General features: G+C 36.8%; 1 protein-coding gene across 4 annotated transcripts in view; it reads right to left on the minus strand.

The window, feature by feature from the left end:
* The window catches only part of CDK17 (cyclin dependent kinase 17), a 97,687-nt gene that overhangs the window by 39,560 nt on the left and 31,973 nt on the right, over positions 1-26,154 (minus strand). For 2 of the 4 annotated variants that reach the window (XM_058308569.1, XM_058308570.2), the window contains exons 2-4: positions 12,384-12,471; positions 11,904-12,050; positions 6,750-6,914 (exon numbers count right to left, since the gene is read on the minus strand). In XM_058308569.1, coding sequence (XP_058164552.1) covers positions 6,750-6,914; positions 11,904-12,021 — 283 coding nt within the window. In that variant the 5' untranslated portion in view covers positions 12,022-12,050; positions 12,384-12,471. The remainder of the gene's footprint in view (positions 1-6,749; positions 6,915-11,903; positions 12,051-12,383; positions 12,472-26,154) is intronic. The other 2 variants (XM_004464131.4, XM_012527422.3) reach the window with 1 other exon arrangement.

Below are 26,154 nucleotides of genomic sequence, written 5' to 3' on the forward strand. Positions count from 1 at the left end.
CTAGATCGCAAAGGACACTCCTGCATCTGTACCATCAACCACAATACTCATTGATCTCTGCGTTTCCTGTGCTATTCAGTCTGCTGATTATTCTCCAGCATTTTACCAATTTGCATTTACATCCCTAGACTACCATTTTCAGCCATATCCCAATTGATAAACCAGCTGTTACTCACTATAATGTGATATCATCAACTCTATACATTTCCACACTTTTATAGTAAAGCTATTAAAACGTCTACAAATGTTAAACATCAGTATTCCATCTTAGTTCTCCTCTTATCTCCTTTAAGAGTCCACCAACTACCACCAGGGCTTGAAGATAATGTCCTACATTTTTTCTTCTAGAAGTTTTATGGTTCTTGCTTTTATATTTAGGCTTTTCATTCATTCTGAGTTAACTTCTGTATAAGGTGTGAGAAAGGGGACCTCTTTCCTTCTTTTGGCTATGGATATCCAGTTCCTTAGCAGCATCTGTTGAATGGACTGTTCTGCCCAAGCTGGGTGGGTTTGACAGGCTAGTCAAAAATCACTTGACCATACATATGAGATTCTGTTTCTGAACCATCTGTTCAGTTCCATTGGTCTACATGTCTGTCTTTATGCCAGTACTATGCTGGCATAGTACCATGGTGGCTAGGTAATATGATATAGTCTGGAAACAACAGTCCTCCAACTTTGCTTTTCCTTTTAAGATGTTTCTGGCTATTCAGGACATCTTATACTTCCAAATAAATTTGATAAATCATATTTTCCATTTATTTAAAAAATGCTGGTAGAATTTTTATCAGGATTGGATTGAATCTGTTTATCAATTTGAGTAGAAATGACATATGTAGTTTTCCAATCTGTGATATGGAATGTTCTTTCAAGTCTTTTTAAAATTTCTTTTAACAATGAGCTATAGTTTTCTGAATAAAAGTGCTTTACATCATTATTTCTGAATATTTGGGTTTTATCTTTCATATTTTATTTTCACCACTCTTTTGACACTTTTAGTTACTTTTATTGATATAATCTTCTTTTCTAGACTCTTCCAGGCCTTGCTCTCCTGTCTTTTATAGTCAGGCTGTAGTGTTCCCTTTAGTACTTCCTGCAAAGCTTGTCTCTTGTTTACAAACTTCCTCACTTTCTGTTTGTTTGTGAATATTTTAAACTCACCCTCATTTTTGGAAGACAATCTTGCCACATGTAAGATTCTTGGCTGGAAGTTTTTTTCTTGCAGTATCTTAACTATATCATACCACTGTCTTCTTGCCTCCATGGTTTCTGGTGAGAAATAGGCACTTAATCTTGTTGGGTATCCCTTCTATGTTATGCATTGCTCTCAGAATTCTGTCTTTGGCATTTGGCATTGTGTCTCAGAGTTGGTCAATTCAGCTCCCTTTGGATGGGAACACATTATGCTTCTTGGACATGGATATCTATGTCCTCCAACAGGGTTGGGAATTTCCTACCATTATTTCTTCAAATATTCCTTCTGCTCCTTTTCCCTAGTCTTCTCCTTCTGGGACACCCATGTCACATATGTATGCACGTCTCTTGCTGTTGTTTAGTTCTCTGAGATCTTGAATTTTTCTCATTCTTTTTGATGTTTGCTTTCAGAGGCCATTTCTTCAAGTTTACAAATTCTTCTTCCTCCTCAAATCTGCTGTTATATGATCTCAGTATATTTTTAATTTCAAATATTGCACCTTTCATTCCCGTAAGATCTGCTATTTTTCTATGTATTGTTTTCAAATTCTTCTTTGTGCTCATCCAATGTCTTAATATTCTTAATCTCTTTTGCCATCTCATTGAATTTATTAAGGAGATTTGTTTGAACATCTATGATTAGTTGTCTCAACTCCTTTATGTCGCCTGGAGGCTTATCTTATCCCTTTAATTCAGCCATATCTTCCTGTTTCTTGGTGTAGATTATAATTTTTTGTTGGTATCTTGGTATCTGGCTTGTTAGAGTACTTATTCTGGGTACAGTTTTTCTCTTTAGTTTAGTGCTTCCAACCCTTTCTTCCTTGTTGGTTGGCAGTAGGAGCTAAGGTAGTTGGTATTATAAGCTGTGGAGGCTCAAGCTGCCCTCATTGCACCAGGGACTAATGAAGCTTCTCCCAACTTTCTCCTTTGCCAGGAATAGGGACAGAGACACAGCTGTGTGGAATAATCCGAGCCATGCATGCCTAGACTGCAGTTACCCAGAGAGACTGATGACGCTTCACACCTTTATCCCAGTGGGGGTGGAGCTGCAGGTGTGGGTAGCAATCTATGCAGCGTGGGTCCAAGATGACCACAGTTGCCCTAGTAGACTTCCAATTACTCAGTCTGTGCCAGCCAAATGCACCTGCAATTACCTGGATAAACTGCTACACAGCCCACCAGTTTCCTCCCTGCTAGAGGTGGGGCTGAAGCCTGGGCTAGGGCTGCAGGCCAATCTGGGCGAAAGAAACCGTTCTCTACCATCACTGTGATTTTCAGTCAGCCTGGCTTCCCCTCATTTTGGAGGTGGAGTCAAAATTGCAGCTACTAGCCTCTTTCCAACTTGTACCCGGTTCAAACTTCAGTTGTTCTTAGGGTTATACTTTAGCCAGTCGAATTTACTAATCAGCATCTGAAACTGGTGACCAACTGTCTCTTCCTCCTCTATTTTTGAGAAATGGAGCATCCAATTCCAGCCACAGAATAGCTCCTGGAGAAGTTTGCGCTGCCAGAGTAAGATGATCACCAGTCTCCTCAGGCCTGTAGAGTCCTGGAGAGGCTGGCGCAGGTCCCCCCAGCTTTCTCCCTGCTGGAGGTAGGGCTGGGGCTTATGCTAGAGCTGCAATCTGATCTAGATGGAAAGAAGCCAGTCCCTACCAGCACTGTAATTTTCAGTCTGCCCCACCTCCCCATGTACCAGGTGTGGAGTTAAGATGGCAGCAACTGGCCTCTTTCTGACTTGAACAGGTTCAAACTTAAGCTGTTCTTAGGATTATACTTTAACCTGTCGAATTTACTCATCAGTAGTTGAAGTTGGTGCCCAGCTGTCTCTTCCTTTCCTGTTTTTGGGGGAGGAATAGCTTCCGAGGCAGCTTGTGCCTCCAATGGAAGATGGGCACTGGCCTCCATGGCTTGGATCGCTCTACTTATGAATCTTCCATGCTGATGGGCAGTCTCCTCCTTGCATTCTTTCAAAGATGTTGCAGGATGCTCTGTTGGTCTCCTGGAGCGTCCAAACAGGTGCTTCAGATAGCTCAGGGTGATTACCAACTGCCCTGTAGCACAAGCTGACTCCAGGAGCTCCTTACTCTGCCACCATCTTGCTGGTTGTCCATTATTCATTTTTACATTACCAGAACTTATCAAAGTGCCTGGCACTTTGAAGGTGCTCAACAAATATTCTAATGAACTGAACATTAACTAAAATTTTAAAAAATGGACTAGACTGGACCCCTTTTTCAAGTGAGATGTTATATGAAATATCAGTATATAAAAAATGAAAATACTCATATTTTATGTGTACAAACTTAAACTTTCAATGAACATTTATGTATAAAAACAAAATGAGAACTATTTAGTTAACAAAAAATTGAACTCAAGGGTCCATATTAAATCAGACTCAGAATTCAAATTTCTCTATTTTGTCCTGGTAAACTAATACTAAGAAAATTCTTATTTACAGTGATAAGTAGTTGCTAATGGGAATGTTTTTCAATCGCTCAATATAGAAAATGAATACACTTCAATTAAGCAGATTTCTGGAGAAATGTTACGCTTAGACTGGAGCAAAAAATTAACTAGCCAGTGAAAGTAAGTTTGTGACTGATTCCTCACCTGTTAAAATTTGGTGTGTGTGTATATATATATAAATAAAAATACATGTGAGGCCATGTATTCTTTTTTTGGCCACACTTTTAAAATGTTAAAGATAATTTAACCATGTCCATTTTCTAGCAAAATCTGAAAATCTTCCTTCCTCAAGGAAATGTTCGATAAAATTAGTATTTTCAAGTGAATTGGAGAATTTGCAACAAAGTGTGGGTAATCCCCCAAAAGGCAAAAACAAAGTGAGAACGGAAAACCCAAAACTGTTACATAGAAATGGACTCTGTCACTTTTTTGGGGGGAGTTGTGATCTTGCTAAGAAGGTGTTTGGGCTTAGCAGCCACAACTGGGGTAACAGATGTAGCCTTTAACAGGGTAAGGAAATGAGACCCTCCCATATAAAGGCACTGCTCTCGAAGAGCTACATTTTCAATAAAGGGCATAATTTATATATGTATATATATACACACACACACATATATATGTATGTACATACATATATATGTCTGCCCTACTGCACAAAGAAGGCAGTTTATTAATCTATTAATCTCACACTATGAATAAATAGTTGAATGTATTCTGATTCAAATAAGAAACAGTTTATGTCATTATCAAACAAGTATTAGTAGTATTAGTTCCAACACGACTATTGGTTGATATTTTCATTTCCATTAACAAGACGAAAGTAAAACAATGAAGGCTTAAGTTAAAACATCATTCATCAATTCTACTGCATGAAAGGACTACAATTATACATTTGTTAACCAAGCAGAATACAGATATTTTGCTTTACAACTTGCACCTAAGATAACACCACGTAGCTGATTCATTAGTTGTTACAGCAATTTGGAACTTACCCAAGCTATGAATAGCAGTTTACATTGCCAAATCTCATGCAAAAAGGACAATTGTGATATGGACTATTAACCACATTCTGACAGACACTTTTAAATTTAATCTGCACTACTAATATTCTCAATATCACTTTTGTAAGTCTATACCAGGGATGGTAAATGTGGCCTGTTTCTGTAAGAACTAAAAATGAACTAAATTTTGTAAGAACTAAATGAACTACATTTGTATGAACTAAAAATGTGTTTTGCATTTTCAAAAGGTTAAGTGAATAAAATATATAGCAGAATATGCAACAGAGACCATATGTGACCCACAAAGTCTAAAATATTAACTATTTGGCCCTTGCCAGAAAAAGTTTGCCAACATTGGGTCTAGACCATCGATAAACAATAGGTTGTGCCCTGATCTGTAGTGTTTTCTGATTTTTGTATTGTACATACTCCATCCATGGCCAATTTCTACCTACCAACATGACATCACTGAACATGTAGTAGGGAATAAATGTACAAGAACACACCATTACACAGTATTTTAACAGATACAATTGAAATAACACCAAGATTACAGATAACAATAAATATAGTAAAATAATTAGGAAGTGAGTTTTATTTTTGTTTATTAGGAGGTATCAGGGATTGAACCCAGGACCTCGGACATGGGAAGCAGGTGCTCAACCACTGAGCTACAACCACTCCCCAATGAGAGTTGGTATTTTTTTTCTTTTTTCTTTTTTTAAGATTTATTTTTTATTTCTCTCTCCTCCCCACCCAGTTGTCTGCTCTCTGTGTCCATTCACTGTGTGTTCTTCTGTGACTGTTTCTATCCTTATCAGCGGCACCAGGAATCTGTGTTTCTTCTTGTTGCGTCATCTTGTTGTTCTATCAGCTCTCCATGTGTGCGGCGCCATTCCTGGGCAGGCTGCATCTTCTTTCGCGCTGGGCAGCTCTCCTTACGGTGCGCACTCCCTGTGCATGGGGCTCCCCTACACAGGGGACACCCCTGCGTGGCACAGTACTCCTTGCGTGCACCAGCACTGCGCATGGGCCAGCTCCACATGGGTCTAGGAGGTCTGGGGTTTGGACCACCCACCTCCCATGCCCTATCCGTTGGGCCAAGTCTACTTCCCTGGTATTTTCATTTGTTTTAGGAAGTACCAGGGATTGAACCTGGGACCTCATACATGGGAGGCAGATACTCCACCACTTATGCTACATCTGCTCCCTAGGAAGTGAGTTTTGAGTAACTTATGTTTTCAATTTAACTTAATTGTAAGTTTATAGAATTTAAATGTTAATAATCACTACATTTAATTACCAGCTTGAAAAATTCCTGAAAATTTAATAACTGTCTCTCACAAACCAGTTTGAGCCAACTCCAGCGCACTATTCTTCTAGGGTTAAACCTGTAAGGATACAAACAATGTAGGTTTCCCATTGCTAAATCCTTAGTGAAAATAAGCTCACACTCAAAATTATGAAACACATGAGAAAATAATTTACTAAATCAAGAGTAAGCAGACAAAGCAAAAAGCAGAATAAAACCCACAGGAATTTCAAGAAATGAAATTATCTAATGAGTAAAATAATTATGTTTAAAATTATTTAAAAAATGAAAGCATTATAAATAAGACACCATAAAAAAAAAAGAACAGAGAGATAAACAGAAACTTGCAAATAATTATTTTTCTTGGATATTTAAAAGCACATAATGACACAGGAATAACAACTCAGGGGATAATAATGTGCCCCAATTATTGTACTGGGCTATAACATGGTGATGCTGTGAAGGGGTACAAAGGTATGACACTAAATTAAACACCATCCCAAGCTGCCATTGATCTTGAAATCTCCCACCTATCTCTTACAGGTTTTTGTTTCCTTCAGGTGAATAGGTTTCCAAATATTATTTCTCTGTAGTGTCAGCACTACTACTCTTTAGAACTACCTCCTCTTTCTGTTATCCATCCTATTTTCAACTTGATTTTTATCTGACAAGAGAAATAAGATAATAAAATTGGATGACTTCTATACAACCAAAACCTAACTATATAAATGACCAATGATCAGAAAGTTAAATAAAAAAGACAAGCAAATTACCTAATCTGCTTCCATTTCTGGGCATTGCCATAAAGGAGCCAAGGCTTCCTCCAATAACACTGTGTGGTCTCCTCAATGGGGGCTTCTTAAAAGACCCTGTGTACTGGTGGAGGAAGGAATGCATACTGTGAGATGTTGGAGGCCTGCCATTCTTCACAATAGGCTCTGTGATTCACGGTATCCAAACACCATTCCAATAATAGTCCAAGATCCAGGATCATATGAGAAGGATTGAGAAAACAAAACAAAGCAAAACGTTATAATGGAGAGCATTACAGTAACCTCATTTCTTCAGTTATCTGTGCAAAGTATCAGCATTAAAATAATTTCTAAGAAAAAACACAAAATAAAACATTTTAAAATAGCTGAAGTTGGTCTAATAACTTAATTATACATCTCTCATATAATCAAAATTGTTAGTAATCATAAAACTAAAAATATAACCCAAAGAGTTTTAATCAATTTGCTTATTTTATCTTCAGTGTTGTTTCCATACTAGTTCCATATTTACTGACTTCCTACTATGTGCCTACCTCTATGATGAGGCATACTGTAATATAAAAGAAGACATGAAAATAGGGAGCACATATCCCTATTTGCCAGTCATTCAAAAGGTTATGTCAAGTGGTGAATAAAACAGAAGTATTTAAGTACAGAATATAGAGGTTCTGAAATTTATTCCCCTCAATTTGGGATTTATAAAGAGGGAAAATTTCCTTATTTTCTAATATTTACAGAAACTCTCATGATTCCTTTCCACCTTCAAATAAAGAACTCTAATATACATTAAGGACATGAAGTCTTCTGTGATACACAATTAGTCCTTTGTATTAGAATTAAGTTTTTACTGGTAGTAGTCAAGGAATTTTTAAAAGAACTTGGCTGTTCTGAATACCTTCTCCTCTAAACAGAGCAAACTTTTCTCCTGTAAAACTCATATACACCAATTAGGCTTAATGTTACCTCCTGATCACAGGAATCCCTCAAAGGTTTATCAGGCACAAAAGCAAAACTGGCAGGGAGGAAGTGGCTCTAAGCTTTAAATAAGAAGGCTTCTCCTGCCCAGTAAATGTTAAGACCCACAGTACAAGACGAAGATATGGGTCTAGGAAAAATGGCCAAGAAGGTCACTTGGCCTGCAACCTCTACTGACTGGCTGCCAAAAATGGAAGGAAGGAGGAGACAAAAGGGTACTCAGTGCTCACACAAGGTTTAATCCATCTAATAAGAGTAAAACACCAGACTGAAGGTATGGGCAAATACCTATTATAACAGTAGCAGAGAACATTTGCCTGACGGACCACTCTGTACTATCATGTTCAATTTCCCTTCAATCTATAATAATTGAAAATAACATTTTAAAAAATCACTCTGGTTACTGTTGGAGAATATATTATTGGAATCAACAGCAAAAGAAGGAAATGACTGCAGAAACCTAAGTAACAACAAAAAAAGTGTGAGATACCTATTAGACATCTCTGTGGAGAAGCCAAGTAGGTGTTTAGATATAAATATGTGGATATCAGACAAAGCACTTAACAGGATATATAGATTGATGAGGAGATAGCTGAAATTCATAGGTTTGGATGAAGTCATACAAGGGGAATGAAAAAGAAAAGAATGTGGCCCATGATATTCAAAAATTAGACTCTAACATTTCAAGATTACGACAGCAATTAACTAGCCAGTTCAATAAGATGATACTACTACGTATTTTATAAAGCAATGGAAACCTATAGAAAAAGTATAGATCTTTCTTATTCTACAAAGCACTTACTTTCAAGTAAGGTTTTTCGATGGTTTTTGACACCATAACTCAGAAATCATTATAATTCTACTGAGAAATGTTATTTGACATCTTATTTCTCAGGATCTTCAGATTACCCATGCTTCTATGATCAGGATCATGAAACTTCTTGGCCACCTTACCCATTCCCTGCTCCCAATTCTGCTCTTTCAAATATCACTACTAATCTGATACAATTCCAGACCCCAAATACATGCAATGAAGTTAATACTGTCAATCTCAAGCTCTTACAGTCCTTGTGCTATATGTAGGATCCAGCACTACTTGCAAACCCTGTGTTATCCACTATTGTCAAAAACTATCCAGCACTGCTACAATGTATCAGATTAGTAGAAGAAAAGAAGAAACCTGGGACTAAGACAAAGGTTCATGATATCTACAATGCTGGGATTTGTTGATTCCAAGCAACATGGGGAACTGCCCCAGTATACAAAATGAAGAACAAGGACAAAAAATTGGAATCTCTGGAAAATCTGATCACTTCAATCTGCCTTTCATAGTTACTTCCAATCCTAAATAATCGTAAGAATTGATATTCTGTTAAATTTGTTCTATCATACCTCCTGAAAACTTTCAGTTCACTTTATTAGCTGAAGAATTTCAGTTCTGTCACAATAGTAACTTTTACTGTAGTTGCACCTGGAAGCCCCAAATAGTATATAAACAAAACCTTGTTTTTGCCTTTCTCCAGTCTCTCCTTCAGACTTATATTGTCACCTATCTTCCCCATCAAATTCAATAATCTCATTCAGGAAAAATAAGTTCCAGGTCAACTACTTTAAAGACAAGATTCTGAAATATATTAACTTTCTATGCTGTGTCTAAAATAGTATTAAGATTTTCAATAAGCAAATGAAGTCTATGAAGGAAAGGTATAATTTCTCAGATGAACTAATCTTTTTTTTTATTGAGGGGAAATTCATGTAACATAAAATTAACTGCTTTAAAGTGCACAACTGAATGGCATTTAGTACATTCACACTGTTGTACAATCATCACTTCTATAAGGTGCTCATGCTTGTGACTGAACAAGAGATGGAAGACCAAAAATTGGTTCAAAGGCAGTTTACTTAGGGAAATTATAAACTTTATTACTCCTACTCCTTAGGTTAGCATTGTCATTACTTGGCTATTAGCAAAGATGACTTTTGCTTAATAAACTGGTTATATTGTGTGTGAGACGATCATTCAAAAATTAAAGTCTATCATTCCCCATTCATTAAACCATATGGTTAGGTAACAAATAGACTTCGACTATTTATATACCTAACTTAGGAGCTTTTGATGCTCTAAAATAAACTCTGTAAGGAAAGAGTATGTTGGAAACAACTATAAGACACTGATAGGAATCCAAAAAGGTACAGAATCTCTGTCAAAGCTGTTGGTTAAATCCATGTGCTGTTCACAAAAGGAATAAACAAAAGCTGATTTTAACTCAGAGGTAGTCTATGTTACCAGCAATCTCTGCAACACAAAAGTAATCAAAGTCTCTTATGACTTCTTTAAGTATTATTTCAAGTAACTCAGGTCAAGAGGAAACTCAACAGAACTCTTATTTTCTCCTGCTGTCTAAGTTATTACTATAATAAAAGGAAATTTAATAAAGCAAATGATATATACTACTTGAAAAATCCTCCCAAATTAAGTGGTTTTAAGATAGTTAATACTAAAATATTTCAGAAAATATGTAATTAATCTAAAATATTAATTAGCTCCCTAAAAAGTATATTTATTTTGATTCATGTTCTTTTATTTTTAAAGGAGAGGTTTGTTTTGCAGTCAAATACCCATTAAAAACACATTCCAGAAGCCATTCATTAATATGTATACTGTACTTATTTTTATCCCTGAATACCCTGGGCAAACATACTGGCAAGCCTCTTTTATCATAAGAATGGGCATGCTGGGCTTAATTAAGCCCAAGAATTCAAGGAGGAGAGATGAGTAACAAGAGAGAATTAAGGATTTTGCCCCATGTTATCTTGCAGAGATCCTCTGACAAGAGGAATAAAAAGTAAGTTAAGACATTACAAAAATCATTTTGAGACTTGGCCCAAATGCAGTTTTCTTCCCTCCTTTATATAACTAAGTCATATTCAATTAAATTTCCTTCTGGGTCTATCTCTCTTTCACCAATGTTTAAAAAAAGACACAAAACAATTGTACATAACCTTAACAAAAGAAGAGGGTATAGCAGAGAAGATGTAATGCTGTAGACTTTGAAATAAACTTGGGACTTAGATATAAAGAAACTTGGGTTCTAACATACTGGCTCTGATAACAAACAGCCAAGTAAACTTGAATCATGACCCTTCTGAGGAAAAGATAAGGAAATTAAAGCTCAGGTAGAATAAATGACTCAACAGAGCCATACAGTTAGCAGCTTGCAGAGCTCAAATCCTAACCCGTGACTTTTAACTGCAAGTCCAGAGTCCTTTCCACTATACCTTTTCCTCTCTCATACCTGAGGCATTTGCATTCAGTGGGAGGGGTTGGGGATGTTCCTAATTTTAGGCAAGACAAATCTCTAACAGCAGAATTTTAGGCACAAACAAGAAGGCTTGCCAGATAATCTGGACATTTTAAGAGACTGACAATCATTCCTGTAAGCTCCTTCTTCGCTATTATTATGACATTCCAAGGGCTATTTAGTTTTGCATATGTAGACTTGTTCTATAAATTTCATCAGGATTTTTAATCCATTCGATTTTACAAGTACTTTTTATTTTATATTAACATGTGCTGCCCTACTACTGTACATTGTAAAAAATACTTTCAAATACGTAAAACATTACATGCCTGTCTACTATAAGTGAACTTAATATTATGGATAGACCTCTATAGTAAATATAAAATAAGATTCACCCATGTGATGAAACTTACCATCTATATGGATAGTCAAAATGCATATAGAATTCTATAAAACTATGATGAAGCCAGAAACAGGAATTTCACAAACTTTTTATGTACTTTTAAGCTGAAGTTTTAAGAATAACAATGATACTTAAATGTTAATTTTTAAATAGTTATTAACAATTAGGATAATATTATATAGTTAGTATGCAATGTATTCTTTTTTACTTAAGAAATACTGAAAAAAGGAAAGATAAATGAGATAGGAGAATTCATCAGGGTTGGAGACCAGGTACAGTAACACTGTTAGGAGTAAGAATGGAATATTCTAGTAAGTAAGCAAGCAAAAATAATACAGTCTTCTGTTTCCTTAGAAACCAGGGAATGAGAAAGAGAAATAAACAGAAGGAAGCTATTATGGACTTATCTGGAAAGTAAATTCTATTTATAAAGTAATTAAAGGGGGGGAATCTCCCCCTCCCCTGAGTATTTACCATTATCCTTGCTGCTGCTTTCTTCAATCGTCATTTGTTCAGCCAATTCAGACAATGATTCATCAATAGTCTGACTTCCTCGAAGCGTCAGCGATAGCCTTCTCTTAAATTTTTTCATCCTATCAATTTAATGTGACTTGAAAAATTCTGAAAGAGAACAAAATGAACACAAATTAAAGTTATTATATTTTAATTCTCAAGAAAAAATAGGGATATAATGAGGAATCCTCAATTCTGCCAAATATCACAAAATCCAACCTCTTCATTAAAAAGACCCACCTTCTCTGATTAATGCTATATTTATATGGCATCATCATAACTAAAGATTGATATCTAAAGCATCACAACATAAGAAAGATTTGGAAATTTTCCTAAATTAAGGTACTTTTAAAAAAACCAATATAGTGAAAATACATTATTTTAATGCTTAATTTCCATCACTATTACTCATCACATTGAAACCAGTCAGTGTTATCTTACAATATAAGGAGTGCAGGAACAGAGGTAGCTCAAGTAATTGGGTGCCTTCCTTCGAAATGGGAGGTCCCAGGTTAGTTTCTGGTGCCTCCTAAAAAGAAGATAAACAGAGAGCAGACAGCAAATGCAAACAACAAGGTGTGTGAGAAGAAAGAAAGAAATCTTAAAAAAAAAAAAAAAAAAAAAAACCATGTAAGGGAGTGGGAAAATGAAGATGATGTTTGATACTTTATTAAACAGCTCCAACCAGGACTTTTTTTTTTTAAGTTCTCATATAGCTGATAAACGGGATATGGGGTTTTGTTTTATTTATTTCCTTGGAAGACTGTCAGGGATCTCTTCCTGTTATCTTAACAGTGCCAAGTTTTAGAAGGAAGAAAAGAAAGCCAAATTGGCAAATATCAAATGCTGATCCAATTCCAGACACTTTCAGATCTAATTCATTTTGTCTTCTTAACTTTATACTATCTCCATTTTCACAATGGAGGAAACAGAAGATCAGAAGTTACATGACCCAAGTCAAACAAATAATAAATGATAGAATTGAGATTTGAAACAAATTACTATATTACCTCCCCCCTCACACACACACTTGAACATCTCTGAAACTAGGATGCATCTTACAATTAATGGGGTGTCAAGATGTAACTGTGGCCCCAATCAAGATGGCACAATGAGATACTCCAGGGTTCTGTCACTCCACAGATTTGAACAAGCAACAAGAAATTAGAGAAAAAATTTTCTCAAGGCTCCAGAAAACAGTTAAAGGATTGCAGTAACAGGGTATGTGCCAAATCAAGGAAAAGGCATCTTATAAAGCAGGGGTTGTTAACATTTTTTTTCCCCACAGACTCCTTCTCAGACTAGTGGCAGATGGGTTTGACACGCAACATCAGCATGTCTTTAAATTAAATTTTAAGATTATTCAAAATTACGTTTTATGACTCCCATAATTTCAATACCTGCTAACCTAACACAGTTCAACATCTGTTCAACTGGTCATTTTCACCAAACATTTAGAAATTTGAGTTTTCTCACAGCGCTGTAAAACCATCTCTGACAGCGTTACCAACCTTTTTTCAGGCAGTTATCTACTGCACTCAGAACATGCTAATCAAAATAAAAATCATACTAAGTCCATACTATACTGTGTATTGTTTAATAAATATATCACACCTACACCAAAACATCCCCACAAGAATGTTTCTAAATGTATAGAATAAAATTACAAAGGTTATCAGTTACTTATATTGAAAAAGAACTACTAAAATAAAAAACATATGGTATAGGGAAGTGGATGTGGCTCATGCAATTGGGCTCCTGTCTACCATATAGGGGTCAAGGTTTGATACCCAGGGCCTCCTGGTGAAGGCAAACTGGCCCAAGCTAAGAGCTGGCCCATGCGGAATGCTGGCCCGTGCAGGAGTGCTGCCCCGCACAGAGTGCTGGCCCACATGAAGAGGTGGTACAGCAAGATGACGCAACAAAAAGAGACACAGAGGAGAGACAATAAGAGATGCGGCAGACCAGGGAGGTGAGGTGGCACAAGAGAATGAGCGCCTCTCTTCTACTCTAAAAAGGCCCCAGGATCGGTTCCTGGAGCCACCTATTGAGAATAGAAGCAGACAAAGAACATACAGCGAATGGACAGAGAGAGCAGAAAATGGGGATGGTGGGGGGTGGGGGGGTTTAAATAAATAAAAATAAATCTTAAAAAAAGTGATATAATACTATATATATGTGCTTGCTTCTTAACATAATAAGAATCCAATATATAAAAAATATAGGCAAGTTAAAGCTAAATTTCATTTTTTAAAGACATGTCAATGTGCAAACTGCTGCTGTTTATCTTGAATAAGAACATCAAACTGTGATGTATTATTTGACAAGACAACACACATTATCATGTTAGACATCTAATCGAGTTGAATATTTTCAATTCAGGCGCATAGACCCCCTGAAATTTTTGGGTCTGTGGACTCCTGGTTGAGAATCCCTGCAATAAACTGTAGAATCTCATAGATCTATGGCTGGCCCTTCCCCCACCTCCACTGGCTTGCCTCAGAGTCAGCCAGCATTCCCAGTACAAGTCCCTGGTTCCAGTTCTGGAAGGAGCAAGGCAACTCTCTGCACATACTGGGAGCTTGTATGTCTGGCCCATTCTGTCTGGTGGCAGCCTGACGGACTGACCCAGCACACTGATGGCAGGCTTGCCATCCCAGAACTTGCCATGTGTGTAGAGGTAGCTCACAGAGTTCTCCTACAGAATACTGTGGGAGAGCAATCAAATCGTGGAGGCCTCTGACAAGGACCAGCAAGATGGGGGCATAAAGTGCAGTTCCTGGGACTATAAGGAGATGTTGTTTCCTAGGGAAAAGAGGACATTCATATCGATGTAAACAAGGGAATTCCAAGGGCCACAAGTGCTTGCCCAAAACAAAATACATACACAGAAAGGACCAGGAAAGACCCCATGCTTTGCCTGAAGCTATTCTTCAAATTCACTGTATGGTGAAACAAGCCCGAAGGAGAGCATTTGCAAAGGCCAATCTTTGAAGATTGGGAAAGGTGTTTTCTTCTCCTTCTATTTTTTTTTTTTTTTTAACTCCCGGCATTCAAGGAAATCTCTGCTACAACACTTACTGTATACCACCTTAAGGAACAGGGTCTAAATTTCAGCAATAACACATTAGGTATCAAAATATTCAGGTTTCAACAAAAGATAAAAAAACATACAAAAAAAAAAAAAGAAGGCAATGGCTAATACAAAGGAGACTATTAAAGTACTAGCAAATGAAAATGAGGAAATCATATTTGGGACAGAGCAGACAAAGACTTTTTAAAAATGGCCCTAAAAATACTCAAAGAGCTAAAGGAAAATATCAACAAAAAACTAAGAGCCATTATTAAAACAACAGAGGAAAACAGATAATCAGCAGAGAGAAATTATGAAAAGGAACCAAACAGAGCTAAAAACCACAGTAACAGAAATTTTAAAATTCCCTAGGGGGATTCAACAGCAATTCAGAATGTGTGGGATACTAGCAAGTGTACCAATATATGCATTGTGGGAGTCACACAAAGAGAACAAAGAGAGAAAGGGGAAGAGTATCTGAAAATTTCCCAAACTTAAGGGCAAAAAAACCATGAATAGACACATCCAAGATGTTCAACGAACTTCAAATAGAATAAACCCAGGGAAGTGGATTTGGCTCAACAGACAGAGCTTCTGCCTACCACATGGGAGGTCCAAGGTTCAAACCCAGGGCCTCCTGACCCGTGTGGTGAGCTGGCTCACGTGCAGTACTGATGCGTGCAAGGAGTGCCATGCCACGCAGGGGTGTTCCCTGCACAGGGGAGCCCCACATGCAAGGAGTATACCCTAGAAGGAGAGCCGCCCCACGTGAAAAAAGCACAGCCTGCCCAGGAGTGGCACCGCACACACAGAAAGCTGACGCAGCAAGATGACACAACAAAAAAGAAACACAGATTCCTGGTGCCACTGACAAGAATACAAGCAGACACAGAAGAACACACAGCAAATGGACACAGAGAGCAGACAATGGAGGAGGGAAAAGGAAGAGGGAAAAAAAATAGAATAAAACCAAATAGATCCATACCATGACAAATTATATTCAAACTGTCAAATGCCAAAAATATGTCAAAATTTTAAAACTGGTGGATCTTGGTGTCTGCGAGGGTGGAAGTATATTGGAGTTCTCTGCATAAGGTTTGTGTTATTTTTGCAACTCCTGTAAAGTCTGAAATTATGTTACTCATACAACTCAATGGAGTCTTAGACTTTATGAAACAAGATACTTGCTGCCAAAACCAATTTTTCAACAATTTACCCATAACTTCCCTTCTAATTCACTGTTTTTGGTTCGCTGTAAACTCTTATCATATCAACAAGCATATCATAACTATTAGCCCAACTAAGTGTAAGGGCTTTATGGCTCCCCTATGATAGAGGTAAAATGCATAAATTTTATTATTCAGCTCTGGGATATCTATTTTGTATCTATAATAAGTATTTTGCTTATTTTCTCATTTTAAGGCTCTTTCCTAAGTGGCGTGAATTTGCTGAAAAAGTGACCTCTGCATAAGGCATTAGTTAGGAATTTTTGTTTGCTCAAAGGTCAGGGATGAGTATTGAGTAGAAATTTATAAGTAATCGCAATTTAATATCTTACCACTTCTATTATATGCTCACTATATTTAAAAATGAATCACCACAGGAAATGGATGTGGCTCAACTGACTGGACTCCCGTCTAACCTATGGGAGGCCCTGGGTTCACTTCCCAGGGCCTCCTTGTGAAGACAGGCTGGCCCACACCCACGGAGAGCTGAAGGCCCACACCCCGGGAGAGCTGGCGCAGCAAGATGATGCAACAAAGGGGAGAAGTAGACACAGAAGAACAAGCAAAGGGGGGGGGAAATAAATAAATAAAATAAATCTTTAAAAAAAAAAAAAGAATCAACACATTAAAATAGCAAGGGGGCAAATACCCTCTAATAAGGACTCTTTTAACCCATAAATTCTAAAATAAGAGATGTGCTTTGTTGGGATCAACTATTACAGATAAAAGCTCTTATTCTTTAGATTGATTTGGTCATAATACCAAAAAGACAAATCCATGCTGCTATATATTTTCTAACTTATCTTTCAGTTCACTAAACCTCTTTTTCCTCTTTCCAATCTGCAGTTAAGCTCATCTATTATCTTCTTAATTTTAGTTACTATATTTTTTAGTTCTAGAATTTTCATTTGATTCTTTTCTATAGATTCCAGTTCTCCAACTTGGCATCAATTTTAATGAACATGTTATTTACATTAAAGCTTTTGTCTATAACTACAAAATCTTTTTTATTCCTTTTCTCTTGATCCTGTTGAAAAGCCAAATTTTTGATTGAATGACAAACACTGTTCGCAAATAACTATATGAAAAGAAGTATGAAAAATGTAGAAGCTCTGGATAACGTTACCTTTCTCCAGAGATTTCATTTTCTGACAGGTAGTCAGAGAAGGAGCAGAACACCTCAATCTAATCAAAGACTGGGTCACACTGTAAAGACAGGCTTATCTCTGGTTTGTCTCCACTCTAAGGTATGGCCTCACAAGGAATTCATTTGTGAATTTAGGGCCAGAACCAAAATGTCTATTGAAATTTCAATACAAGGTATAATATGGGGGGATTTTTCAAGGCTTGGGATTGTTCTGAATGATACTGCAATGACAGATATAGGCCATTATATATCCTGCCATAACCTACAGAATTGAGTGGGAGAGAGTGTAAATTACAGTGTGAAATATAATCATGCTTAGTGGCAATGCTCTAAAATGTGTTCATCAATTGCAATGAATGTACCACACTAATGAAAGTAGTTGTTAATGTGGGGAAAAGTGAGAGGTGTGGGAATTGGGATATATGGGAATCCCTTGTTTTTTTAATGTAACATTTTATGTAATCTAAGTATCTTTTAAAAATAAATAAAATATATATATATATACAACTACTTCAACTTCTTTGACTCCTCACTTAGCCTCTTTGCATGCTCACCGTTTGTTCCTGTGTCCAACAAAGTTTAAGAATTGGAAAACCCCTCAAAAAGAAACCCAGTACAGAACATGCCTCACTCCCTTCTCTTCTGAATCTTTTTCTTTCCTTTCCTTTCCTTTTCTTTTTTTTTAGGTACTAGAGATTAAACCTGGGACCTAGCATGTGGGAAGCAGGCACTCAATCACTGAGCCACACTGCTTCCCTGAGTTGGGTTTTTTGTTTGTTTTGCTTACTGTTTGTTTTTTCAGGAGGCATGGGGAACAAAATGCAGGCCATCCATGTGGGAGGCAGGTGCTCAACTGTGTGTCCACATCCACTCCCCTCTCTCTTGAATCTTGGCTCAAGTCATGGCTGCCTTAGAACTGACTCTAATGCCTTCAAACTGATTTTCTTCCCCTTCTCTATCTAGTTTTTCTCAGCAGGAGCTTTATTCTGCTACAAATTCCTCCATCATAGGTAGAAATGGAGGTTCTGATGAGTTAGAAGAGACAATACACATATTTCACCAAGCAAGATGAATTTATAGGAGGCAGTAAATAAACTATTAAGAGTTGACTCCAACTAAGAAACCTGTTAACTGTAGGGCTATCTCACATACTAGACTATTCACTTCTCATAGTCAGTTTTTATATAACTCTAGCTTGATAGTAATCAAAACCATTTAATATTTTTGTTAATAAACTGTTAGATATTTATAGTGAACTGAGCTACTGCCAATCTCATCTATCCTTTTGTTTCTGTAAGACATTACAATAGAGACACCCACTTTATAAGGTACCAGATTCACTCTGTATAAAGAAAGGTCTCTTTAAGCAGCTCCTGGGAGATAACCTCTGAACCCAGGGACTATCCTGCCTGATAAGACTACCTTTGATACCTGAGGCCTTGGGCCAGCCAGACAGTTTATGCTAACATTGTAATTTATGGTAAACACCTGTTTCTGTATGCCTGGGTCTCAGAGTCACACTCTATCAGTCTGACCTTTGAAGAAGAGAAGGCTGGACACTGAGCAATTGCTAAGTCACTGCATGCCTAATGACTGACCCCCCAATAAAAACCCTGGACACCAATGCTCAGAAGTTTCATTGGCTGGCAACACTTTGCATATGTCACACAGTTGCTGTTATTAAGTGCCGTCTGCAACTCAGGCGGAGCACAACTGGAGGTTTTTACCTGGTTTCTAGGACTCAGCCTAGTGGCCTTTTTCCCTTTTATGTTTTTAATTTGTAGCTTTCATTGCAATAAATTGTTACCTGTCAATACAATAGTTTTTCTTAATTCTGAGAGCCCTTTTAGCAAATCACTGAACTGACAACGGTCCTAGAGAACCACTCTCCTCAAACCACAGCCCTTTAAACCAAACCAAAACTCCAAAGAGCTGGTAGCTGACTACCAACTTTTCAGACTCCAACTTTCTCCAACACAATCATATGGTCACCAATATCTATCCAACAATATAGACATCACCACTTAAGAATCCTGGCAAGCGGTTCTTGAACATCTGCTAATCATGGTACCTGTCTATTGTTTTAAATAACACATAAGGAGAAAATAAAGTAGAAGAGAAATGCTACTACAGAATTAATTCATATAACAGTAATATTTGTAACACAGATACAACATATATGGATTCAGTATCAAGTGCAGTACAAAATTGAGCTCTCCAAAAACAGGAGCCAATGGTAACATGTGGCTAGTAAGCACCTGAAAAGAGTTCTAAACTGAGATATACTGTAAATGTTAATTTAATTTACACACTGGATTTGGAAGACTTAGCATGACAAAAAGAATGGATAAATATCCAAATAATTAAAATGACTGATAACATATTGAAACAATATTTTTGATATATTGGGTTAAATAAAATATATTCTAAAGTTGATTACACCTGTTTCTTTTACTTTTAAATAAAACATGGCTACAAAATGTTTTTTAATTACATATGTGGCTTACGCTATATACATTTTAAACAAATCAATTTGATACATATTAATAAAGCATACAATTCATCCAAAGTGTACAATCAATGGTATTTGCTATTAATATAATCACATAGTTGTGCATGCATCACTTCAATCATCATTAGAGCATTTTCATTATTTCAATATAATAATAAAAAACAAACAAGAAAATTCCTCATCTTTCTTTTTTTTTAAAAAAGATGTATTTTTTATTTATTCCCCCCCCCCCACCAGTTGTCTGCTCTTTGTGTCCATGCACTGTGCATTCTTCCGTGACCACTTCTATCCTTATCAGCGGCACCGGGAATCTGTGTTTCTTTTTGTTGCATCATCTTGTTGTGTCAGCTCTCCGTGTGTGCGGTGCCATTCTTGGGCAGGTTGCACTTTTCTTCGCTCTGGGCGGCTCTCCTTACGGGGTGCACTCCTTGCACATGGGGCTCCCCTACGTGGGGGACACCCCTGAATGGCACGGCACTTCTTGCACGCATCAGCACTGCGTGTGGGTCAGCTCCACACGGGTCAAGGAGACCCAGAGTTTGAACCTCAGACCTCCCCTGTGGTTAAGTGGACGCCCTATCCATTGGGCCAAGTCTGCTTCCCTCATCTTTCAATCCTCTATGTTTCCCCACTGTACAGGGCTGCTGTTTCTGGCTATTCTACCCAAAGTGTATCAATAATGGCTTTTAGTATAATCACAATGTTACACGTTCATCATCTCACATATTTTAGCAACAATTTCATTACTCCAAAAACACTCCACAGCCCTTAGCATTCCTTCCTCAGACCTATCTAACCACTAATTTCCTTTCATCTTTATAAATTCATTTTTGTTTATATTTTATATAAATGGAATCATACATTATTTAGTATTCTGTGGCTGCTTTCCTTCACTTAGTATAATGTTTTTTTTGGTCTGATATTAACATTTTGTACTATTATATTTGTTCAGCTTCAAAGAAAAACAGTCTTATATATGCAATCTTATTCATATTCATATTTCACATATCTATATTTCACATAATATATTTAGTTAATAATAGGGCTTGAACTCCCTAATCAAAAGACACAGACTGAAAGAATGGATTAAAAAATATGAGCCATCTATATGTTGTCTACAAGAGACACAACCTCAGACGTAAGGAAACAACTAAGTTAAAAGTAAAAGGTTGGAGAGAAGCAGATGTGGCTCAACTGCCAGAGTATCTGCGTACCATATAGGATGTCCAGGGTTCAGTACCTGGGGCCTCCTGGGACTTGTGGTGAGCTGGCCCACAGGCAGTGCTGCCACAAGCAAGGAGTGCCATGCCATACAGGGGTGTCCCCCACGCAAGGAGTGTGCCCCCCAAGGAGAGCCACCCGTGAGAAAAAAGTGCAGCTTGCCCAGGAGTGGCGCCACACACATGGAGGGCTGATGCAGCAAGATGACACAACAAAAAGAGAAATAGATTCCCAGTGCCACCTGACAAGAATGCAAGGGGACACAGAAGGACACACAGCAAATGGACACAGAGAGCAGACAACCGGGGAGAAAGGGGGGAATAAGTAAAAAAATAAATAAATCCTTAAAAAAAACACAAAAAACAAAGTAAAAGGTTGGAAAAAGATACTCCATGCAAATAGTAATCAAAAAGAGCTATTTTAAATAGAAATAACTATTCTAAATATTTATGCACCTAACCTCAGTGCCCTAAGATACATGCAGCACACACTGGCAAAGCTGAAGGAAGAAATAGATGTCTCTACATTATATTTTTACCAGTGAATGCAAGTATTGATCTTGGTGGTATTAAGTGGTTAAGAAAAAAATAATAATCACGCAAACCTTAACTATTCCTTCATACAGTGGATTTGGACAGCATTTAGGAGAGCTTATAACTCAAAATGGTACAAATTACATTTATTTTAGTATCTAAGAATGAAGAAAATTCTGGATTATAAAATAATTTTAACCATACTTTTTCTCAATTGTTTCAGGAATAAGAAAGACATTTTTAATTCAAAACAACAAGAGAAAAAGATACTTCTTTATAAAGCTAAGCCTTACTACAAAATTTTCAATTAAAATCACATGTTCAAAAGGGCCCTATTTTTTTTTATCTTCAGTGATATAACTCCAACATTTTAATTAAGTCATAATGACTAGTAAACACAGATGTTAAAATAATTACCACAGCCAAAATCATTTTAATGAAAAAATAACCCAAATTTAATAGACTCCTTGACATTTCTAGTTAAGTAGGATTATACATATCAACTTTTTTCTTCAGCTGCTAAGGACAAGACAAAAACATACAATGCTAAAATAAAAACACCTTTACAGAAGAAAAATTGTTTACATTAGCTTTATATTGTTTCCTGTAATAAAGCAATGCTAAATTATTGATTTCCTAAAATCAAAATCTTCTAAGCGTCTGGATAAAACATTTTACGTAGTTTACTGAAAAAAATCCTCTTTGGGATTTTTAGGATCTTCACACTATCATTTTCATGAACATGCAGACCGATTGACACTATGAATAAATTTTTAATTAGTTTTATCTTTAATTTGTGCTACAGAAAATAGCTATTTTACCATAAAAATAAATAATTTAAAATGAACTCCACGACTGATTTAATATTTTAAAGACTTAACTATATAGTAAACTATTTTAAGTACTCAGGTTTGACATAATGTTACTCTACTCTTCAGAGGGCCTTTCCCTGACTCTACCCCTTTATACCACATAATTTTTATTCGTAACACTTATCAGTTCCCAGCACAGTACTGTTATTTATTGTCTGTCTTCTACAATTTAATGTCAAAAGGACAATGACATAATCTTAGAGGATCCAAAGTCCTCAGATCCTGGTCATGCTGTGAGACTATTTTATAAAACTAGTTAAAAGGAAACTGGAGGTCACCTAATATAACTTCCAAAACAACAAAATCTTACTTTTATAACATTGTCTTACAGATAATAATCTGTTAGCTTAAAATATTTTAAATAGAAGAGAACAAGTTTATGGTACAACATCTCCACTGTTGGCTAGGTCTAGTCAGCATTAAAAGCCAGACTCAAAGTCAGAGGCTGCCTCTTCAACTGTTACCCTAATGTTTCAATCTTCAGGAATGATATATTGTGACCTTTCCTACCTATGTGAAACCACCATATCTTACTCAATTCTTCAATTATGCTAATTCAGCAAATTTGGTTTTTAACCCTCCTGGTGGGTTTTGACTTCTAGACCTTGTTTTAATATTAGCTTATTTTATCTTCTGAGACCCAAACTTGCAGTATTTCTCTTAACATGTTGCATCTGGAACTAGTCGTTTAACTATAATTGTAAATAAATTCAAAGGTCATTAGCAGTACCAAATGCTATTATTATACATTATTCAGTCTGACTGCATTCATTTTACTTTTTTTGTAGCAGTCAATTTATATATAATGCCTAACATCAGCCCTTCTAGCTCATAAATGGCTTTTTTAAGCCAGGTTTCATCTAGTCTACACTTGAGTAATTGATTTTTACAGTCTGAATTATAAATTTTTGCTGAATTTTAATATGTGTTGGTTGACCTAATATACCAGTCTATCAATAATACTCTAAATACTAATTCTGTGAGCTATGTCATTAGTAATCTCACCAACTTTTACTACATAACCCCTATCCTCATGCACTTCACAAATAACATGTTAGTACCGTGGAGAAAAGGAGGCAGATCAGATCGTGTGAACTCAACTTTTGATATATAAATATACATGAATACATGCATAGATATACATATAATTGTATATATGTACATATGATGCAAAATAATTTTTACATTTTTTTACATGTCAAAAAGACTTCTAGCTTTTTGTCATAGCTAGATTAAATTTAAAAAGGAAAAAGGAAGGGAGAAGATACTAAGAATGATTATGGCTGTTTATGGTCCTCTGCTTATGGCTTTGACATATTTTTTTTTTTTTTTAGATTTATTTATTTTTTTTATTTCCCTCCCCCCATTGTCTGCTCTGTGTGTCCACTTGCTGTGTGTTGTTCTGTGTCTGCTTGGATTCTTGTCAGTGGCACTGGGAATCTGTGTCTCTTTTTGTTGCATCATCTTGTTGCATCAGCTCTCCGTTTGTGTGGTGCCATTTCTCAGCAGGCTGCAATTTTTCACACGGGGCGGCTCTCCTTCCCGGGCTCACTGCACATGGGCCAGCTCACCACACGGGTCAGGAGGCCCTGGGTTTGAACCCTGGACCTCCCATGTGTAGGTGGACACTCTATCAGTAAAGCCAAATCTGCTTCCCTTGACACATTCTTAAGACAAATTTTTGCTAATAATTACAGAAAAAGTTGAAGAAAGGCTAAAACTTGTTTTTTTCCCAATGCTGAAATGATTTTTAATTTATGTAAAGAAGCAAAATGTACATGTAGTACAAATCTAGAATTTTAAAGTTAAGATTAAAATCTAAAACTGAGATGGAGAACGTTTTTTTTATTTTATCTTGCTATTGTCAATCTTTCCTAAATATCAAGTAGAATATGACTTCACACTAAAGATAGCTCTATTTATTGCTTAAAACATTTTCTGCAATGATTTTGGCTTTAAATAAAACCTATAGTGTAGGAAATGAGGTGAACTCATTCACACTTAACTGGTCTCTTAGCTTTCTATTATTTTTCCACAGTGATTAAATAATGATAAATAAGACTAATACTATAAAATGAGGAATAACATTTAAAAATTAAGTTTCTTTCAAAGACATTTTGTTATTTGTATAAAACAAAGAGATTGACAAAATAATGAGGACGCACAGAATTAAAATTTCAATCATGCTTATAGGGTTTGTTTTTTATCCAAAACCTTTAAAATCTTAATTGTTTGTGCACTCGTATCTGAGGCTGATTTTTTTCTTTTGATAGTATGGATACTCATCACAAAAATCAGAAAAAACAAACCTATAAAGGGTTTTCCTCTATTCATAAATACCAACTTCAGAAAGGAAATATAAGACTACTGTGTCAGCAAGCCTTAATGTCAGTTTTTCATCAAGCCTACAGAGACAATAGCCCATTCTAGTAGAACTCTGCTGAAACAACTGGCTAAAAAATTTCAGTATGAGTGGCCAACCTATATCAAATACGTTGAACAAGATTTTAGGACTACTGCTTCTGGTTAGGAGGTAGAAACTGTTGTTATTACCACCTTAACAATGAGAACAATTAGAGCAAGTCCTTTCTGGGAAAGGAAAGTCTTACAGCTGTTTTCATGGTAGGGTTCATGGTAAAAGGAAAAGTGAAGTGCAGTAGAAAGGGGAAACTAGCTCAGCTTTCAACAAATTTTTATGGGGTGAATGTGGGGGGAGATGCTGGCAGAACTGACTGAAATCCTGACCAGTCTCATTCACGGAGCAAATTTGCATTCACTGGCCAAAGCTTCCCTAAAGAGCCCTTTCCAAGTATTGCAGCAATACATTAATGCTAAAGACGGAACAGGAAAGTTATCAGATGAACCCCCCTCATTTGCCCCCCCACTCCCCCACACACAAATGCACCAGTGTGTGTGGGGATTCAGGACAGGAGAGCTGAAAGAAAACCCTGCCCATGGGATACAGGGCCTTCAGCAAGTGCAAGGCAATGCCCACCACAGGAAGGCACCTCCACTGAGAGATGAGAATGGCCAAGGGATGTTGATGGAGGGGAAAAAAAGAAAACAGCAAATGTGACTCAAGCAGTTGAGCATCTGCCTCCCACATGGAGGTCCTAGGATCGGATCCCAGCGCCTCCTAAAAAAGACAATGAGCAGAGATAACGAGCAGAGGAGGAGCCATCTGGGGGAGGGGGGGAACAGTATTACAGCTGCTCAAAATGCCAAACAACTGGGCTATAAAACAGAGAGCACTCTCCCACAGTCCAGCAAGCTGTTAGCGGGGCCATAGAGCATGGAGAGATTTCCTGTGTCTCACTGGTGCTCAGATTCCAAGCCCGATGAAGGAAGAGTCCTGGTTGTACCCTCAAAAACATTTGATAACAGTGGTGAACTAAATCTAAACAAGTCACATTAGAGCCCCAATCTAAATTAGATCAACTCAGCCTCCAACACTAGTGATATGACAGAATATTTCAGTCTATAGTATGCTTTATATGTGATATCTGCCATACAAGGAAAAATAAGGCATACCTACCATCAGGAAATGTGAACCATAATCAAGAGCAAAGATGTAGTAAGTTTCAAATGATGGCTTTTGTTTTGCTACCCAAACAGATGAAACTTTTAA

The sequence above is a fragment of the Dasypus novemcinctus genome, chromosome 12, assembly GCF_030445035.2.
Source record: "Dasypus novemcinctus isolate mDasNov1 chromosome 12, mDasNov1.1.hap2, whole genome shotgun sequence".
NCBI classification, from domain to species: domain Eukaryota; kingdom Metazoa; phylum Chordata; class Mammalia; order Cingulata; family Dasypodidae; genus Dasypus; species Dasypus novemcinctus.